This window comes from Sus scrofa, chromosome 6 (assembly GCF_000003025.6).
Source record: "Sus scrofa isolate TJ Tabasco breed Duroc chromosome 6, Sscrofa11.1, whole genome shotgun sequence".
Taxonomy (NCBI): Eukaryota; Metazoa; Chordata; class Mammalia; order Artiodactyla; family Suidae; genus Sus; species Sus scrofa.
This window is the reverse complement of record NC_010448.4, coordinates 14,727,102-14,748,630: the sequence shown is the minus strand read 5'-3', so window position 1 is coordinate 14,748,630 and position 21,529 is coordinate 14,727,102. Positions and strand designations below refer to the sequence as shown.

The window sequence follows — 21,529 nt, the reverse complement described above, 5'->3', positions numbered from 1 at the left end:
GAAAAAATTAAATTCAAAATGATCTTTGATACCATTCACTTAACAAATATTTATTGGTAATTGAGTTCCTTTTATTCACAGAGAACAGCTGCTAAGTGCTTGGGCAAACTAAAGATAAGACCTAGATTCAGTAACAATTTTCACATAATGTTTTGAGAAGGATTTATAAACACCCTCTCAATTGGTTGTCAGAGCCAGTAAGAGAGGCTAAGCAATTACTTCTTCCCCCATTAACAGATTTGCTAAAATATAGTCCCAAATCAAATAACTTACTCTAAACCTTATCCCTTGTACATGGCAGACCTGGGAATAGAAATCAGACTTTCTGACTTCTGTTGTATTGTTTCTTCATAGCTCCTGACTGGCTTTGCATATCAAAAATAAAGCCTGGGTCTCTTTTAAAGGTTATATAACAGTAGGAGCTTAGACTCTGGAGCCAGAAGGCATCTCATTTCAAATCCTAGCACTCCCCTTAATAAACTTAGTCTAGTCACAGCCTTCTGTGCCTCGATTGTCCCCATATATAAAATGTGGTTACAAGGGTACCCACTTCAAAAGGTTATGTAGGATTAACTGGATTAATACATGTAAGGTAATTGCATTTCTGTAAGGATCGAAGTGTCATTTTTTTCCCCCTACACCCATGGCAAATGGTAGTTTCCAGGCCAGGGATCAAATCAGAGCTGTAGCTGCAACTTATGCCACAGCTGTGGCAACACTGGATCCTTAACCCACTGTGCTAAGACAGGAATTCCCAGGATTGAGTGTTTGTTGTCTGTAGATTAACTAAGATGAAAGTGTTTTCTACTTATTAAATTGGTATTTTTGAAAGTCAATTTATATGCCTTATTTGACAATATTGACCAAAGTATGAAAAGATGCATATAGTAACCTTATAACTTTTATATATTAAACATAGTCCATATTGGCCTTGGTTGCCAATTTGATAGGCAGTTATAGAAACTTATTTGCTCTCATAGCACATGCCTTTTTGTTCTTTTTTCTTTTCATTCCCCTTTTCAGTTTTTCCCCCCCAAGGTTTTTTGAGATATTGTGTAAGTTTAAGATGTACATCACATTGACTTGTTACACTTACCTCTTGCAAAATGATTATCACCATAGCTTAGTTAACACCTACATCATATCACATAATTACCTTTTTTTTTTTTGGTGGTGAGAATATTTAAGATCTACTCTCTTAGCAACTTTCAAATATATAATACTTTTTTTTTTTTTTTGCTTTTTAGGGCTACACCCTCAGCATATGGAAGTTCTTAGGCTAGGGGTCCAACCAGATTTGCAGCTGCACACTATGCCACAGCTACAGCAACATGGGATCCGAGCCGTGCCTGCGACCTACACAGCTCAAGGCAACGCCAAATCCTTAACCCAGTGAGCAAGGCCAGGGATCGAACCTGCATCCTCATGGATACTAGTCAGGTTCATTAACCACTGAGCCACAATGGGAATTCCCTAATACATCATTATTAACTTTAGTTATCATGGTGTGTGCTAGATCTCGAAAACTTAATCATCTTAAATGTGGAGGTTTGTGCTCTTTGACCAACATCTGCCCACGTCTACCCCCAGACCGTGGCGTAACCACTTTCTAATCTCTGTTTCTGTGCATTCAGCTTTTTTAGCTTACTCTTATAAGTGATACCATACAGTATTTGTTTTTCTCTCTCTTACCTCACTTAGCTCTCAAGGTTTGTTTTTATTCAAATTTTTTATATACCATTTGATGTAAACTATATTACATCGTCTTTGGACTGAAGTGAATAATAAAAGAAGAGTATAGTGACTACATATCATGTTTTTAAGGAATAATGCAGAGAGGTATTATAATTGGGTAGTATTTCATTGCCTCAATTTTTGAGCCTTTTAGGTATTCTAAATTTCAGGTTCATAGAATAAACTACTGAAGCCAAGCTGCATTTTTGGTCTTTAGTAGTGTATCCCAATCAAAAATTGGGAATTTTTGAAGATAAGTATTGATGAAGATTCAAAAATAACTTTGATAACTTTTGGGAGCTTGGAGTTAATAGATGCAGACTGTTGCCTTTTTTTTTTTTTTTTTTTTTTTTTTTTTGTCTTTTTGTTGTTGTTGTTGTTGCCACTTCCTGGGCCGCTCCCGCGGCATATGGAGGTTCCCAGGCTAGGGGTTGAATCGGAGCTGTAGCCACCGGCCTACGCCAGAGCCACAGCAACACGGGATCCGAGCCGCGTTTGCAACCTACACCACAGCTCACGGCAACGCCAGATCGTTAACCCACTGAGCAAGGGCGGGGACCGAACCTGCAACCTCATGGTTCCTAGTCAGATTCGTTAACCACTGCGCCACGACGGGAACTCCAGACTGTTGCCTTTGAATGGATTCGCAATGAGATCCTGCTGTGTAGCACTGGGAACTATGTCTAGTCACTTTTGATGGAGCATGATAATGTGAGAAAAAAGAATGTATACATGTATGTGTATGGGTCACCATGCTGTACAGTAGAAAAAAATAATAGTGAATTGGGAAATAAAATAATAACAAAAATAACTTTATAACTTTGGTTATCTCACTTGCAAAGATTGGAGTGACAAGATAATGCAAGGACATCCATACATCCACTGGTACTTGGTGTTCACAGACAGCATACCTGAGTCGTAGTTTCATCCCCACTGTAAATATCACAATTTTTCTCTCCCCCCCCCTCCGCAAGGCGTGCAATGGAATTGAGTTTTGCCCTGGTAAACGGGAATAATATCCGAGGCATGATGAAGGAATTACTTTATTTTCTGGATTCATGTGAGCCAGAATTTAAAGCAGACTGTGCATCTGGAATCTTCCTTGCTGCAGAAAAGTAAGATTTAATTTTTACATTCATCAGTAAAAAATGCTTGGAACTTTTTTGGAAGCATCTTTAAAATATGGGAAAATGTTAACATGTTTAAGCATGTAACATTTATTTCAGGCTTCCATTAGAAATTAGCTTTGAGAAGGCCATTGTAGCCAGTATTTATGTTAAGCATTACGCTAAGACCAAAACCCCCTACTTTTATAAAATCTCCTTCTATATCTATTCTTTAACTTCTCTTCTATGGTTATCTTTTAATGAAAAGAATAGCACATTACAGCATCTGAATTGTGATTCTGTGTAAAACTTTTAGGAAGAAGTACCTCAAGATTTTACTAGTATGAGTATTTCTCCTCTTTTCACTATGAATTTAAGGGAACACGTTGCTAGTCCTGGTGTTGCCTGGTTCTGAGAACAGCCCCTTTTCTTCTTTCTTTTCTGTCCTCTCCTATCCTGACTATGATTTGTTTTCCGAAAAACTGGAGACAGAGTCCCTAGTTCTCAGCTCAGCAACTTCTGTTGCAGAAGTTGGGACAGCTGAATTTGATTACGTATAGTTTCATCACCCTTTGAAATGGGAATTACTGCTCATTTTGAAGGTAAAACATATCTAGATATAATCATTTAACCTGTGAACCTAAAAAAGATGGTAGAACAGGATTTTTGAAACTTACTAAACAGAGCTTAGTTTACAGGTTCCAATTTTTAAAGCTGATGCCATTATTTTCTCAGGTATGCACCTTCCAAACGGTGGCATATAGACACAATTATGCGTGTTCTGACAACGGTAAGTAGTTTTTTTTTTTTTTTTTTTTTAAAGACACCATATACTAAGTGCTGGATGTGTTGATTAATGAGACTGACAAAGCCTTTGTTCTCATGAAGCTTATGTTCTAGTTGGGGACATAGGAAATTCATAGGGAAATATGTACAATTGTGTCAAGCAGGGGAAAGGCTATGAAAAATAGTAAAGCAGCATAAGGGGCTATAATAATGGCAGAGGTGGGGTATGGGGCTATGAGCAAGGTTTCTTTAGGTAGTCAGGGCACCACTGACTCATCACTCAAAAGGAGGGAACACTTGAAATGAGGTGAAATGAGAAGCTATGCAAGATTTGGGGGAAGAGTGTACAAATCAGAGGAAATAGTAAGTGTTGCAAAACCCTAGGGTAGCAACAAGCTTGACTTGTTTGGAGAGCATCAGGAAGGCCAGTGAACCCAGTAGAGTGAAAGAAGCAGAGAATGGTAGGATTGATACAGGGACTACTCACGGGAGTTAGGATTTTATTTTGTATATGATAGGAAATCATCGGAAAACTTTGAATGGCTAAATTTATTCTGGATTTCATGTTTTTTTCTTGACTGCGCCTGCAGCATCCAGAAGTTCCTGGGCCCGGGATGGAATCTGAGCCATAGCAGTGATAATGCCCAATCCTTAACCACTAAGCCACCAGAAATCTCTTATTCTGGATTTTAAGTTACGATTTTAAATTGTGGTTGTATAGGAAATTCTTTCTTTGGTAGTCTTCCAAAATTTTGTAGGTTTTCTGTTTATCATTCAGTTAATAATCAGGGATTAGAGATTTAAGACTAAAAACGAAAATGTAGTGGCATATAAAGAAAACAACTATATGGGAGTTCCCGTTGTGGTGCAGCAGAAACGAATCCGATTAGGAACCATAAGGTTGCCGGTTCAATCCCTGGCCTCTTGCTCAGTGGGTTGAGGATCTGGCGTTGCCATAAGCTGTGGTGTAGGTCACAGACATGGCTCAGATCTGGCGTTGCTGTCGCTGTGGTGTAGGCCGGCAGCTGTATCTCTGCTTAGACCCCTAGCCTGGGAACCTCCATATGCTGAGGGTGTAGCCCTAAAAAAGCAAAAGGCAAAAAAAAGAAAACAACTGTTTTTTTTTTCTTTTTTTTAAAAAGGCCAAATTTGACCACATGAAATTTTAAAACTTGTATAACAAAATAAAAAAAAAAATCTACAAAGTTGTTCGCGTTGTGGCTCATCTATAACCCATTGACGGAGGACAGAGATCAAACCTGAATGCTTGTGGATACTATTCAGATTCTTAACCCACTGAGCCACAATAGGAACTGCTTTGTGGGTTTAAATGGTGTCATCTTTCCAGAATACGGTTTGATAGTGTGTAGCAAAAGTCTTTGTTTATACCTTTTAATTTGTTAATTCTGTTTTTAGGACTTTGTCTTGGAAAAACAAAGGGACATGGTACAAAAATGTATATACAAAGGTGTTCATCCTAATATTATTTATACTAGGAGAAAATTGGAAACAGCTAGGAGTCTCCAGCTGGGCATGAGTTAAATAAATTATGAAACATCTGTAGGAGAGAATGTTATCGTTAACTGTTTAAAAATTTCAGTTAGGAGTTCCCATCGTGGCGCAGTGGTTAACGAATCCGACTAGGAACCATGAGGTTGCGGGTTCGATCCCTGCCCTTGCTCAGTGGGTTAAGGATCCGGTGTTGTGGTGAGCTGTGGTGTAGGTTGCAAACGCGGCTCGGATCCCGTGTTGCTGTGGCTCTGGTGTAGGCTGGCGGCTGCAGCTCCGATTGGACCCCTAGCCTGGGAACCTCCATGTGCTGTGGGAGCGGCCCAAGAAATGGCAAAAAGACAAAAAATAATAATAATAATAAAATAATAAAATTTTCAGTTAAATATTTTCTCTACAATGAGTTAATTTTGTAAAAGGTAATAAATGTACTTAATAATAAGGAACTATTTTTTAAAAGATAGGATGAATCAATCAGGACATATTTTTTAAAGGTTTTTTTGTTGTTGTTGTTATTTGCTTATTTATTTTTGACTTTTTAGGGCCAAACTTGTGGCATGTGGAGATTCACAGGCTAGGGGTCTAATCGGAGCTATAGCTGCTGGCCTATATCACAGCCATAGCAACGCCAGATGCAAGCTGCATCTGTGACCTACACCACAGCTCACAGCAATATTGGATCCTTAACCCACTGGGTGAGGCCAGGGATAGAACCTGTAACCTCATGGTTCCTAGTCAGATTCATTTCCGCTGCGCCACAACAGGAACTCCTAAAGGTTTTATGAGGCTCAAAAGAAGGGAAAAATTAGAACTCCTGAAGAAGAATGATTATGAAAATTAAAACCTTTTAAAACTAAGGAATGTTTAGTATTTGAGAATTCAGGGTCCTCGTTTTTCTAAACCCTCTTTTTAATATTTTGTCATACTTTAAAACATTTTTTTTTTAATTTTTAATTTTTTTTGACTGCACCTGTGGCATATGGAAGTTCTCTGGTCAAGCATCTCACCTGTGCCATAGCAGCAAACCTAGACACTGCAGTGACAGCACTGGATCCCTAACCTAATATGCCATCAGGAAACTCCCAAACCTCTTTTTTAAGAAAAATGCGCCAACTTTTTATTTGTCCAGTTGACTTAAGTTCTTTGATTATAATCATACGCTTTTTATTTTTTAGCCTGTTGATGTGCTAGGTTACAGTAATTGATTTTTTTTAAAAGTATTTATTAATTAAAGTACAGTTGACTTTAATTGAATTTCAAATACCAAAGCAGGTGTCCATACTTAGAATAAATCCTGCATGGTTGTACCATATAATTCTTTTTATACATTACTTTATTTGATTTGCTAATGTTTTTAAATTTTTTATAATTTTTAAATCTTTTTTGATTGCTCTTTTTCTTGTTTTTAATTTCTTTTTTAACTTTAAAATACTATTTATTTATTTATTTTTTGTCTTCTTAGGGCCACACCCATGGCATATGGAGGTTCCCAGGCTAGGGGTCTAATCATAGCTGTGGCTGCCTATGCCACAGCCACACCCATGCCAGATGTAGCCTTGTCTGCAAGCTCTACCACAGCTCATGGCAATGCCGGATCCTTAACCCACTGAGCAAGGCCAGGGATCAAATCTGCAACCTCATGGTTCCTAGTCGGATTTTTTTCCGTTGCGCCTAGACAGGAACTCCAAAATTTATTTTACTTATTTATTTATTTTTATTTTATTTAATTTTATTTTTTTGTCTTTTTTTTGCCATTTCTCGGGCTGCTCCCGTGGCATATGGAGGTTCCCAGGCTAGGGGTTGAATCAGAGCTGTAGCCACTGGCCTACTACACCAGAGCCACAGTAATGCGGGATCCAAGCCGCGTCTGCGACCTACACCACAGCTTATGGCAACGCCAGATCTTTAACCCACTGAGCAAGGGCAGGGATCAAAGCTAAAACCTCATGGTTCCTAGTCGGATTCGTTAACCACAGAGCCACGACGGGAACTCCTACTTACTTATTTATTGAAGGCTGCCCTGTGCCATATAGAAGTTACGCCACAGCCATGAAATGCCAGATCCAAGCCGTGTCTGCGACCTACACCACAGCTCATGACAACACCAAATCCTTAATCGACTGAGCGAAGCCAGGATTGAACCCACATCCTCATGGATACTAGTTGGGTTCATTACTGCTGAGCCACAATGGGAACGCCTCTTTTGTGTGTGTGTGTGTGTGTATGTGTGTGTGTGTGTGTGTCTTTTTAGGGTTGCACCCAAGGCATATGGAAGTTCCCAGGTTAGGTGGTCCAGTTAGAGCTATAGCCGCTGGCCTACGCCACAACCACAGCAGTGTGGGCTCCGAGCCGCATCTGCAGCCTACACCACAGCTCATGGTAATGCTGGATCCCTAATCCACTGAGCAAGGCCAGGGTTTGAACCTGCATCCTCATGGTTGCTAGTCAAATTCATTTCCACTGAGCCAGGATGGGAACTCCAGGAACACCTCTTGATATTTTCAACCTTTATATTTATTTTTACTTTGGACAGAGATTTTATTTCATTTTTTGTAAAATCAAACTTAGAATATTCACTTATGTAAGACTTTGAAGTTTGAGGTGTATAATTATGAGAATGAGAATTGGAAATAACTTTACCTTTGAGGGTGTTCTGTGTAGTCTCCTTTGAACAACCGCAGTACTAGCTAACATTTCTTATCATTACTGTATGTTTCTAAGGGTAACTGTCTGCATTTCCTTTTAGGCAGGGAGCTATGTTCGTGATGATGCAGTTCCCAACTTGATCCAGTTAATAACCAACAGTGTGGAGATGCATGCCTATACCGTCCAGCGCTTGTACAAAGCAATTCTTGGTGATTATTCTCAGGTAAGTACTTTTACTTTAGAGAGGAAATTCCTCTTTATTTTCCTGATATGCTCTTCTTACTATCACTCTAGATGTGCCTCAGTTTTGACCTTTATGATTAGATGACCTGCGATTTGTATTACACCTTTCAAGGACTGAAACCTTTGATTTTCTCTTGACAGCAACCTTTGGTGCAGGTGGCTGCATGGTGTATAGGTGAATATGGAGATCTTCTTGTATCTGGCCAATGTGAAGAGGAAGAGCCTATTCAGGTACCCTTTGTCACTCTTGGTTAAGGAAGTGGAAAAATAGTGGTTTTGGTCTTAAGAGGGTAGTGTTGGTTTTTTTGTGTCTTTTTAGGGCCGCACCAGGGGCAGATGGGTGTTCCCAGGCTAGGGGTCGAATTGGAGCTGTAGCTGCTGGCCTACACTACTGCCACAGCAATGCCAGATCTAAGCCAAGTCTTCACCTACACATCAGCTCATGGCAGCACCGGATCCTTAACCCACTGAACGAGGTCAGGAATCAAACCCACATCCTCATGGATGCTAGTTGGGTTACTGCTGAGCCGTGATGGGCACTCCAAGAGGGTAGTATTTAATGAGTTGAGGTTGATCCCTTGAAAACCTTTAAAAGAAGCAGTTCCAGAATGACATTGGAAACCCTGCCAGTTTTAGAGGTGGAACTTACTGGGCCATTGTGAGATTTTAGAACCACCTTTAGGACCTATTCCCCATCCCATCAGACTGACAGTGTTTCTCTTACGCTCTGACTGATGAGAAGAAATGAGGTGGGCATCCATGTTTCTGTTTGTTCATTAAAGGACTGGATTTCGGACAAGCTGTGGCAACAACAGTCGTAGTCTTATCTTTTTCTTTTCTTCCTCTACTTCTGCCTCTCCAAGTTATAAAATGCCTCTCAGCTCCCAGTGGGTGTATTCCACTCTTTTTTACCTCCTCCTACCTACTTCTGGTTGATGGATTAGCTTGGACAGGTACCCTGGCAAAGCAGAGATTGTATTAAAGGCTTTGGTAAGGACATCAGGATTGTTCTTCTGGTGGCATCCTGTGACTTGATGTGAGATTTGCATATTTACTGTTAAAATTCATCTTACACTGCCTTTTTTAATCCCCAGGTAACAGAGGATGAAGTGTTGGATATTTTAGAAAGTGTCCTAATCTCTAATATGTCCACCTCTGTGACCCGAGGTTATGCCCTCACTGCCATTATGAAACTTTCTACTCGATTCACCTGTACTGTAAAGTGAGTATGGAGAAAAAGTAGGGTAAACACATTGTCTTGTAATTTTTTAAAACTTTACCTTATGGGAAATTTTAAGCAAAGGTATAAGAATTGCACACACCTAATACTCCACAGTAACAATCACCAATTCATGGTTAATCCTTCTTTTAGCTGTACTTTGCTCCCTCTCATCGCCCCACCCACCACTGATTATTTTGGAAGTAAAAAACAATGTTTTTAAAATTTGGTTTCTGATTCCTTTTTTCTTTTTTTAAGTAAATTAATTGATTAAATTAATTAATTAGGCCACACCTGTGGCATGTGAAAGTTCCCAGACCAGGGATCCAACCGGCACCATGGCAGCGACCCAGCTGCTGCAGTGACAGTGCCGATGCTTAACCTTCTGTGCCGTAAGAGAACGCCTGATGCTTGTTTTCTAAAGTAGCAAAGTTATTTTCCCATATACAAGTTCTGATTTATTGTAATATTTTGAGCTTTATGAATAGAAAATTATGAAGATTTTGGTGTTTAAATGTTTAAATTTTGCTTTTTTTTTAAAGTATTTTGAATAAAAGTCCATTCTTTTGTCAGTTCCCCAACTAATGTTTAAGACAAACTTAGTTTTCTTAGACCTTGTGATTTACTTTTTAATGTAAGGCCTCATGAAGGATGATGTTTTTTACTATTTAAATTGTGAAGTAGAAGAATTTGGTGTCAGGTAATGACCCTTTCTTGGTAAAACTCTGATGCCCTGACCCTTTTTTGCTAATGTTTATTTTAAAGTTGTTAAAGAAGAGAATTAATATTATAAATTTATTCTGTTATAGCAAATTAATAATTGGTACTTTCGTCTAGCGCATTCTAGGTTATGGGATGTTTAAGAGACAAAATCTGGCATTACAGCTAGAATAAGTATGTATAATGGTAACTATTGGTCTTGATCTATGTGTTGGATGAATGAAGATAAAGGAAAAGTGTTTTGTTTTGAAAAGATAAGCATTTCAGAATTTTAACCAAAAAGCTCTGTTTTAAACATTATTCTCTCTGCTTGTTTATGAACTTTCTTTTGGGTATATGAATTTGTTTGTCATTTTATCCTAAAGCCGAATTAAGAAAGTGGTTTCCATTTATGGAAGCAGCATTGATGTGGAACTCCAGCAGAGGGCAGTAGAATATAATGCACTTTTTAAGAAATACGACCATATGAGGTAAGTAAAAGAAACTAAGCAAAGCATGTAGCATCCCAAATAAATTGTCATGATAACCCGTAAAAGAGAGTCATTCCTCATACTTTATTAACTGGGCTTCCCAACTCCATTTTGTTCTCTTTGCTTGACTGCTTCTGTTTTGTCCCTCCTCTTCTTTTTTTTTTTTTTTTTTTTTTAGGGCCGCAGGTGCAACATATGGAGCTTCTCAGGCTGGGGGTCTAATCAGAGCTACAGCTGCCAGTCTGTATCACAGCTCATGGCAACGCTGGATCCTTAACCCACTGAGCAAGGCCAGGGATCGAACCTGCATCCTCATGGATACTAGTCGTGTTTGTTTCCACTGAGCCACTTTGGGAACTCCTGTTTTGTCCATGTTCTATTTTGCCTAGCCTCTGAAGAAATAAGTGAACTATGTTTTTTCATTTCCCTTCTCCCCCTTCTTTTAATGTGGAAAGTTTGCCTCATTTTCCATTTTATTTGGTGAAGAAGTAGGAGTTGTTTTTTCTCAAGAGAATCTCATTCATATACCATTACTATTAATATTTTGATGTGTCACCTTTTTTTTTTTTTTTAGGACCGCACCTGTGGCATAGGGAGGTTCCCACGCTAGGGGGTTGAATCAAAGCTGCAGCTGCCAGCCTACACCACAGCCACAGCAACTCTGCATCCCAGCCACGTCTGCGACCTAACACAGCTCACGGCAATGCCAGATCCCTAATGGCAGTGAGCAAGGCTATGGATCAGACCCATGTCCTCATGGGTCCTAGTCTGGTTTGTTACTGCTGAGCCACAGTGGGAACTCCTGGTGTGTGTTATCTTTTTCTCACCCTACTTTTATGTAGTGTCTGACTTGAAGCTGCTAATACCTACTTACTTACATTTCTTTCATTCCAGTTTCTCTCTCACTGAGAAATCCCAGTCTCTGGGGATTTAGGTGAACAGTTTGTTCAGTCAAGGTTTCTTGCCTGCCCTTAATCCAGCCAGGAATTTAGGTCATGTATTCTTATAATCCAGCTTCTATTTTAGTGTATGAGTTGGGAAGTGGGGAGGGGCTGTGTCTCTCCATGTTTGGCTCCAGTATAGTTACAGTGATTGTTTTGGGTGGGGGATCCAGTTTAACTGCCTAGAATTTAACCACTTCAGATTATTTCAGGTCTGCCCTGCTTGAGAGAATGCCTGTTATGGAAAAAGTCACCACAAATGGCCCTACTGAGATTGTGCAGACAAACGGAGAGACAGAACCAGCTCCTCTAGAGACCAAACCACCACCCTCTGGGCCGCAGCCCACCAGCCAGGTAGCTTTTTGCTTGCATATCTGGGGATCCTCATGATCTTAGTTTCCTCAGAACCTGTCTCTTAGCTGATTCCCTTCAATGTTCCTGGATTGATTGATTGTTCTCTTCCTTATTTTTAAGCATTGAAAGGGCTTTGCATTAGATATAGATTAGATAGTAACTAATGGATGAGTCTTATTTCCTTGTTTAGGCCAATGATTTATTGGATTTGTTGGGAGGAAATGATATAACACCTGTTATTCCAACTGCACCTACAAGCAAACCAGCTTCTGCTGGTGGAGAACTTCTTGATTTGCTGGGAGACATCAACCTTACAGGTGAGACAAGATTAGAGCTAGAGCTCTTTCCTGCTTGGCGAGGTATGTGGACCTCAGGGCAACACTGCACTAAGCATAGACTTTCTAGCACAGGAAGCAATTGAAGATAGGAGAGGCTAAGTGAAAAGCAAGAATCTTCACAATATCTGGTATATTAGTTGCTGCACTAATGCTCTAGAGATAATTTGTAGGGTTTCCTTAAAGTCTGCTTTTTAATTTTTTGGAGAATAAATTACTCATAGTATTTTAAGATAGAAAGGACTGTCTCAGGCTAGAAAAGAAATATGTCCCAAGAAATACATCACTTTTTTCTAGATTTCTGTCTACTCATGGTTAGTTTTCAAGAGCTTTGGCCATTGGTGGAGAGTGGAGAGATAATTAACCCATTTTTCTCCCTCGCTCTCTTCCTCTCTGTCTCTCTGGTATTAAAGCAATGGAAGGAGAAAATCATCCATGATTATAATATTCAAAATAACTTTTCATTGGAGAGTATCTTTTCTTTGTTTATATATAGTAGATATTTGTAATTAATGTGTTCAGAGACACTGTGAACATGATTCGGGAGAGACAAGAATATCTCTGTAGCATATACTTTCTTTCTGGAGTGACTTCTTTTTTTTTTGTCTTTTTGTCTTGTTGTTGTTGTTGTTGTTGTTGTTGCTATTTCTTGGGCCGCTCCCGCGGCATATGGAGGTTCCCAGGCTAGGGGTTGAATCGGAGCTGTAGCCACCGGCCTACGCCAGAGCCACAGCAACGCGGGATCCGAGCCGCGTCTGCAACCTGCACCACAGCTCACGGCAACGCTGGATCGTTAACCCACTGAGCAAGGGCAGGGACCGAACCCGCAACCTCATGGTTCCTAGTCGGATTCGTTAACCACTGCGCCACGACGGGAACTCCTGGAGTGACTTCTTTAAAAGTATAGTGGAGAGTAATAACACATTCCTGTTGTGGCTCAGCGGTAATGAACTCGGCTAGTATCCATGAAGATGCAAGTTCAATCCCTGGTCTTAAGCAGGAAACAGCTAAAGGATAAGAATGTTGAGCACTCATCTAGACTGGCTTTCACAGACTGAACATTTTTTTCCTAACACAGCAGTCTCCCAGAGCTTATGGTTTATGTTTATGTCTTAACAATATTCCAGAATGTTACTTGTCATATGCTTACAGTCACTCATTCACAAATAGTCAATTTCAAGTCCTCAGATGCCAGAGCTATCCTGGATATATGGAAAAGCAAAAAAATACCCCATGGTTAAAACATGATAGGCTTTACTTAGTAACGTATTAGCATTTCCATGTTAGTACATAATCTTCACAATTATAATTTTATTTTTATTTATTTATTTATTTATTTATTTATTGTCTTTTTGCCTTTTCTAGGGCCACTCCTGCGGCATATGGAGGTTCCCAGGCTAGGGGTCGAATCAGAGCTGTAGCTGCTGGCCTACGCCACAGCCACAGCAACGTGGGATCTGAGCTGCGTCTGCGACCTACACCACAGCTCACAGCAACGCCGGGTCCTTAACCCACTGAGCAAGGCCAGGGATTGGACCCTCAACCTCATGGTTCCTAGTCAGATTCGTTAACTACTGTGCCACAACGGAAACTCCCAAAGTTATAATTTTAAATGGTTGTCTAATATTTCATTAAGAAGTTTGTACCCTTCTTTACCAAGTTCCTTGCTATTGGGCATTTTGTTTGTTTCTAGATTTCTCCTATAACTGATGACTCAACAGATATCATCATTAGGCTTAATCTTTCTGATTCTGATTAAAATAAGAATAATAAACACTGGAGTTTCCATCGTGGCTCAGTGGTTAACGAATCCAAATAAGAACCATGAGGTTGTGGGTTCGATCCCTGGCCTTGCTCAGTGGGTTAAGGATCTGGTGTTGCCATTATCTGTGGTGTAGGTTGCAGACACAGCTCGGATCCTGCATTGCTGTGGTGTAGGCTGGTGGCTACAGCTCCGATTAGACCCCTAACCTGGGAACCTCCATATGCCGCGGGGGCAGCCCTGAAAAACAAGAAAAGAAAAAAAAAAAGAATGACAAATACTTATAGAGTATTTGTGAGGAACGATGACTTAGTGCATATGTGGCACATAGTAGGTACTTGGTAAATGTTATTTATTTTGTTCTTGGTGTATGTGCCCACGATTTTCACTATATGGTTCTAAATATTATATATTGCTTTTTTTTTTTTTTGCTTTTTAGGGCTACACCCACGGCCTATGGAAGTTCCCAAGCTAGAGGTCAAATTGGAGCTGCAGCTGCCAGCCACAGCCACAGCCACATCCATGGCAACGCCAGATCTGAGCAATGTCTGTGACCTACACTGCAGCTCACAGCAACACTGGATCTTTAACCCATAGAGCAAGGTCAGGGGTTGAACTCGCATCCTCATGGATACTAGTTGAGTTCATTACCACAGAGCCACAACAGGAACTCCTATATTACCACTTTTAAGATACCCTAATGGGTAACAGACTGGTCCTATCATTTTGTTCATTTTTATTTTTTCAGTCACAGGGAATGTCTTATATTTATCCATGTTTGCATTATGCATGGATTTCCCTTTTGCACACTCCTTTTGTATCCTTTAATTCATTTATCATGAGGTCTTTTTTAAAGAATTTTATTGTGGTTGATTTACACTGTTCTGTCAATTTCTGCTATACAGCAGTGTCACCCAGTCATACATCTCTCTACACACTGTCTTTCTTATATTATCTTTCATTATGTTCTATCACAAGTGATTGGACATAGTTTTCTCTGCTATGTCATGATAGCAGGACTATCCTGAGATCTTTTTTCTTTTTCTCTTTTTCGGGGTTGGGGGATGGTTCCCTATGGCATATGGAGTTCCTGGAGCAAGGGATCAGATCCAAGGTAAAGTTGTGACCTACACCACAATTGCTGTAACACTGGATCTTTTAACCCACTGTTCTGGGTGGGGATTGAAATTGTGTCTTTGGTGCTTCAAAGATGCCATTGATCTCTTTGCACCACAGCGGGAACTCCTGTTTTTTTTTTTTTCTTACCTTCTTTTTTTTCTAGTGTTATATGACAAAGTAAAATGTTAAAAAGCCTAGATTTTTCTTCCATATTCATAATGCTTTAAACACGTTTTTCCATTTTCTTTCCTTTTTTTTTTTTTTTTTTTTTTTTCTTTCTGCTTTTTAGGGCCACACCCATGGCATATGGAGGTTTCCAGGCCAGGGGTCATATTGGAGCTGCCCTTGCATTTTTATGAAGCTGATGGCGATACCTACTGTGCCCTTACATTTTTAAGTAAAAATTTTGAGTTCTAAATTCTCTAAGCCATCATTATAGTTATATCCTAATGCATAGTAGAAATTAGGAAATAAATTTAGATGTGCTTTTAGAGAAATGGAGCAATGAGTTTTCCTGTCTGTGTCTTGGGTAGCCTGTGGTTTTTCATGGGAACACATTTCTAAATTGCTTTGAAAATGGAAAATGTGGGGAAATTACTACATTAGGTTTATAAAAACTAGTATAACTATTTGAATGTTTCTTTATATTCTTCATTGGTGATCTATTTGACTGCATATCCTGAGGTGTTTGTTCACATTTGTTTTAGCTCCTGTGCTTTGCTTAGCCATTTGTATTTCTACCTCTTGGTAATTTTTAGTATGTCATTTTTCCCCCCTAAGTTTACTTGGACATTTTTTGAAAGCTAATTCAGCCTTTCTCTGTTTCATTTTGTTAGTGCTTTTGAAAATGGTGTAATTCATTTAATTTCATAAATAGTTTGAATCTACTTAAGCATAAAATGCATTCTCCTTTGTTGAATTTTCTTATTGCCTCTTCTCGGAATCTTGTTTTCTGTCACTTTATGGTTATGTTGTATTACTCGCCTTCCTTAACTTGTTCTTATTTGGGAAGATCAAGTAAAAATGGTAGTCTGGTGATTTCTTTTCCCCATTCCTTGTGTACTTCCCCTCATCTCCTTCGAGCTTGATCCCAGAGGTAACTACTCACTATCCTAAAGCAGTGTTGGCTTTGGTGTTTCTCCCATTCCTGTGCGTTTCTAGAATGAAACAGTGTGTAATATTGTTTTGCCATTTTTTTGCCTTTTTAGAATTCATATCCAACCAAATGTGTACTTTTGTACCTTTTTTGCTAAACATCGTATTTTTGAATAATCCATGTTATGTGTATTTCTAGTGCATTCATACTTTTACTGTTGTTTGTGTATGTATAGGATTTTGTCAATGCACCACGATATATTTACCTGTTATCTTTTTCTTTAACTTAAAACATTTTTTACTTTTTATTTTGTTAATTGAAATGTTGATTTACAGTGTTGTGTTAGTTTCTGGTGTACAGCAAAATGATTCAGTTGTAAGCTTTTTCATATTCTTTTCTGTTATGGTTTATTATAGGATATTGAGTATAGTTCTCTGTGCTGTACAGTCTGACTTTGTTATTTATTTTATATATAGTAGTTTGTATCTGCTAATCCCAAACTCTTAATTTATCTTTCCCTCACCCCCTTCCGCTTTGGTAAGCACAAGCTTGTTGTCTGTGTCTGTAAGTCTGTTTCATAAATAAGTTCATTTGTGTCATATTTTAGATTCCACATGTAAGTGATGTTATTTTTCTTCCTCTTTCTGACATACTTCACCTAGCGTAATAATCTATAGGTCTATCCATGTTGCTGCAGATGGCGTTATTTCATTCTTTTTTATGGCTGAGTAGTATTCTAATATATCACATCTTCTTTATCCATTCATCTGTTGATGGACATTTAGGTTGCTTCTATGTCTTGGCTATTGTAAATAGTTATCCCATGAATATTGGGGTGCATGTGTCTTTTTTTGAATTATACTTTTGTCTGGATATATGCCCAGGAGTGGGATGGCTGGATCATGTGGCAACTGTATTTTTAGTTTTTTAGAGAACCTCTATCCTGCTTTCTATAGTGGCTGCACCAGTTTACATTCCCACCAACAGTATAGGAGGGCTTCCTTTTCTTCACACCCTCTCCAGCAGTTTTTTAGACTTTTTAATGGTGGCCATTCTGACTGTTGTGAGATGCTACCTCGTTGTAGTTTTGATTTGCATTTCTCTAATAACTAGCAATGTTGAGCATCTTTTCATGTGCCTGTTGGCCATCTGTCTTCTTTGGAGAAATGTTTACTTAGGTCTTCTGCCCGTTTTTTGAGTGGGTTGTTTTTTCCTTATTGAATTGTTTAAGTTTCTTTGTACATCTTGGAAATTAAGCCCTTGTCAGTCACATTGTTTTGGAAATATTTTCTTCCAGTACAGAGTTTTGTTTTTGTTTTTTGTTTTGTTTTGTTTTCTTTTTTCGCTTTGTTTTGTTTATGGTTTTTCTTTGCTATACAACCCATTATCTTGATGATGGACCTTTTGATTATTTCTACCATTTAATTGTTAGAAATGATCTTGCAGAGTTCCTGCTGTGATGGATGGGTTAATGATCCAGCATTGTCTCTGTTGTGGTGCAGGTTCCATCCTCGCCCTGGCGCAGTGGATTAAGGATCTGGCATTGCCCAGGAACTTTCATATACCACAGGTGCAGCCGAAAAAAAAAAAAAGAAATTATCTTGTTTGGCACACTTTTTGTACATGTCTCCCTGTGTATATATGCAAGGATAAAATCAAAAGCATTCCTAAGAAAGCAGTGGTTCTCAACTGAGGGAGATTTTTGCCCATGAGGGGCTGGCAGTGTATGAAGGTGTTTTTGCTTGTCAGAACTGGGAGCATGCCAGCACTGCTGTTAAGCATGCTATAGTGCACACGAAAGCCCCTACAGCAAAGACTTACCTAGTCTGAAATTTCATTAGTTTTAAGGTTGGGAACCTTTAGTTTAACGGTTATACTCAGGTTCATCTCTCCTATTGCCAAATTGTTCCTTGGTTGCACCAGTTTGTGTCCCTATGGCAGAGGTTATAAGTCCCCATTGCTCCGTATTCTTACCAGTGTCTAGTGTTACCAGACATTGAAAAGTTCACTGTTCTGGAGGATATGAAGTAGTATCTCATTGTGATTTTGATTTCATGTCCCTAATTACTCTTAAGATTGAGTATCTCGTTCATAAGATTGCCTTTTCATTCAGATTCCTTCTTCTTTGAGTTGCTTGTTCATCTTTCTTACTCTTGAGTCCCTTTTGTGACTCAGCAATAACCAACCTGAGCCTGACTAGTACCCATGAAGATGAGGGTTCGATCCCTGGCCTTGCTCAGTGTGTTAAGAATCCGGCGTTGTCGTGAGCTGTGATGTAGGTTGCAGACACAGCTGGGATCTGGCTTTGCTGTGTTGTAGGCCAGCAGCTATAGCTCCGATCCAACCCCTAGCCTGGTAACTTCCATATGCCACAGATGCGCCCTAAAAAGCAGGAAAAAAAAGAAAAAAAGACGATCAATAAATAAAACTGAGTTACCTTTTTTCTTTATTGATTTGTGGAAGATATTTATAGCTCTGTATACTCATCTGGTTTTTTTGTAGCAGGCATTTTCTTCTGCCTTTGGTCTAGTTGTTTGTCTTTTTTTAACGAATAGAAGTTACTCATTTTTAAGTTTTTGAATTTTTAGTTCTTTCCCTTTATATAGTTTAAGCTTTTTGCATCTTGCTTCAGGCTCCTTCCATTAATTTGAGATATAATGGATTTCTTCTGTGTTTTCTTGGTGAGATTTGTCATGCTGGTTAAGATTGACTTAACTTTGGGCTGTTTCGTGTAGGTGCTCCATCTGCTGCTCCTGCCCCTGCTTCAGTCCCACAGATATCCCAGCCCCCCTTCTTGTTGGATGGGCTTTCCTCACAGCCTCTCTTCAATGACATCGCTACAGGTATGATTACTGGTGTTTATCATCATTAGAGCAATGAGAGGTCGCCACTGAAGAAAGGAGGTCATAATTTTGTAAGCATTAGGCAGACTCAAGTAGACTCATCTCCCTGTGCTTTTCCAGGCATCCCTTCCATCACAGCGTACAGTAAGAATGGCTTGAAGATAGAATTCACCTTTGAACGATCAAACACCAACCCCAGTGTCACAGTGATAACGATACAGGCCTCCAACAGCACAGAGCTGGACATGACAGACTTTGTCTTTCAGGCTGCAGTACCAAAGGTACTCTAATTTGTCTTCTTGGCCTTTATCCTTGGATTAAAGATTGGCTGATTATTTGTTATGCATTTGATAAGGGGTATATTTTAATGTTTAGAGATTAAATTTGCAGGCTTAACTCAAGCTAGCAATAATGTGACTATTATGATTCATTGAAGCATGTCATTTTTAAGGAATACTTCTTGCTTGGTCATAAATATTCCTACAATTAGTATCATAGGATAAAGGAAGGACATTCTAATAGTAGTGAGAGAGCGAATTCTACAAGGTAGGTCGTTAATGCTCAGGGCATTGAAGATGGATTGGAGTGCAGCGATACAGTGGTAAAGACCTAAAAAACACTGTTCTAACATGGAATTAAAGTTAAAACAAGATGAGAGACTTGAAGTTCCCACTGTGGTACAGTGGATTAAGAATCCAACCGCAGCAGCTCAGTTGGCTGCAGAGAGGCACGGGTTTAATCCACAGCCTAGTGCAGTGGGTTAAAAGATCTGGTGTTGCCATGCAGCTTGGATTCAGTCCCTGGCCTAGGAACTTCCATATGCCATGAGTGCAGCCTTTAAAAAAAAATTTGGTCTCTTAGTAATATAAGTGACACACTCCTCCTTCGTTACCATCTAGTTTACTTTTGATACAGCAACTACTTGTTTTTGTAAATTGAAGTTTTGTTTATACCGAATTGTAGTTTAAGGAATGTTTATGTCCATCGTTGAATAAGTTTTGAAAATAAAAATTTTGGATGAGGAATGGGCACAATTTTTCTGTAAGAGATGAGATGTTGTAAACATTCTAGGCCACATGCTGACATAGTGCAGAACTGCCACGGGCAGTATATAAATAAAGGGGTGTGGCTCTGTTCCAACAAAACATTTGCAGGAACAGTTTCGGGTCATTCCTGCTTGGCCCATGGACCGTATTTTGCCAACCTCTGGGGGAGATTAAGCTAATCTGCTCTTTGCAGTGACGTGCGAGGTATGACATACAAACAACACAGTTTTGGCCTTTTCTGTTTGTGGCTTCTGCTAACTTTTCTGCTTTCTTTACTTGCATTTTTTACAAGCCAGAATAATGTAGATATTTTAGAAGCAGTAGAATGGTTTCAATACTAGTTGTGTGATGTTAAGCAAGTTCCTTAACCTCTATGCCTCAGTTTCTTCCACTGCAAAAAGTGTGTGTGTGTTTGGGGCGGGTGGGGGCAGGGCATATCATCATTCTACTTCATAGAGTTTCTTTGAGGAATACATGGGTTTTGTGTGCCAGGTACTGTTGTAAGCACTTTTTGTTTGTTCAGAGCTCAGTAAGTGTTAGCTGCTACAACTTAGGGCTTTACACATACTTCCTTAGGCTGCTATGCTAGCAACATCCTGTCTCTGCTTTAAAGCATGGCTTTATTCTTGCTGCTGTACTGTATAATGCCTATTTGCATATAATGATGTATTTTAAACTTCAAAGTGGCGTATTTCATAGGTTTTACTAATACTGTTATTTTTATTATTTCTGAAATTGAGGTACATTTTTATTTATTTATTTATTTATTTATTTATTTTTTGTCTTTTCAGAGCCACACCCACGGCATATAGAAGTCCCCAGGCTAGGGGTTGAATCGGAGCTACAGCTGCCAGCCCACGCCACAGCCACAGCCATGCCAGATCCAAGCCGAATCTGTGTTCTATACCACAGCTCATGCCAATTTCAAACCACTGACCCACTAAGCAGAGCCAAGGATCAAACCTGCATCCTCATGGATCCTAGTTGGATTCGTTTCCGCTGCAGCATGACGGGAACTCCCAAGGTGCATTTTAAAATTGATACCCTTGTCATGGTTTAATTGGCAGCATATTTTCTCAGTGGTGTATGTAATAATGGTGTTAATTACAATTTACGGCATTTTACATTTAACAAAATAAATGTAAATAAATGAATAATATTTTAGCTTAGATAATTTATCTTGACAGTGGAATTATGAGTAAGTCCCAATGTAATAAGTCTCTGCTTTGAGGTTCAATCTTTACTTATAATTTTTGGCCTTAAAGTCTTGGTAAGCCAGTGGTCCTCCCTCCCTCCTTTCCTCCCTCTCTTTTTCTCTCTCCCCTTTGTCCTTCTCCATTTTTTTCTCCCTATATGTCTGTCTTTATCTCTCCTCCTCTTCTACTTTTCTTTTCTTTTTTTTTTTTTAGGGCTGTACCCATGGCATATGGAAGTTCCCAGGCTAGGGGTCGAAGTGAAGCTAAGCTGCTGGCGTACACCACAGCCACAGCAGGATCTGAGCTGTGTCTGCAACCTACACCACAGCTCATGGTAACACCAGATCCTTAACACACTGAGCGAGGCCAGGGATTGAACCTGTGTCCTCATGGATACTAGTAAG

General features: G+C 39.4%; 1 protein-coding gene across 3 annotated transcripts in view; it reads left to right on the top strand.

The window, feature by feature from the left end:
* Positions 1-21,529, top strand: part of AP1G1 (adaptor related protein complex 1 gamma 1 subunit) — an 89,873-nt gene that overhangs the window by 61,191 nt on the left and 7,153 nt on the right. For all 3 annotated transcript variants that reach the window (XM_003126897.6, XM_003481797.4, XM_021093827.1), the window contains 10 exons: positions 2,709-2,849; positions 3,576-3,630; positions 7,882-8,004; positions 8,166-8,255; positions 9,119-9,246; positions 10,329-10,433; positions 11,587-11,728; positions 11,919-12,045; positions 18,776-18,883; positions 19,004-19,164. In XM_003126897.6, the coding sequence (XP_003126945.3) occupies positions 2,709-2,849; positions 3,576-3,630; positions 7,882-8,004; positions 8,166-8,255; positions 9,119-9,246; positions 10,329-10,433; positions 11,587-11,728; positions 11,919-12,045; positions 18,776-18,883; positions 19,004-19,164 (1,180 nt within the window). The remainder of the gene's footprint in view (positions 1-2,708; positions 2,850-3,575; positions 3,631-7,881; positions 8,005-8,165; positions 8,256-9,118; positions 9,247-10,328; positions 10,434-11,586; positions 11,729-11,918; positions 12,046-18,775; positions 18,884-19,003; positions 19,165-21,529) is intronic.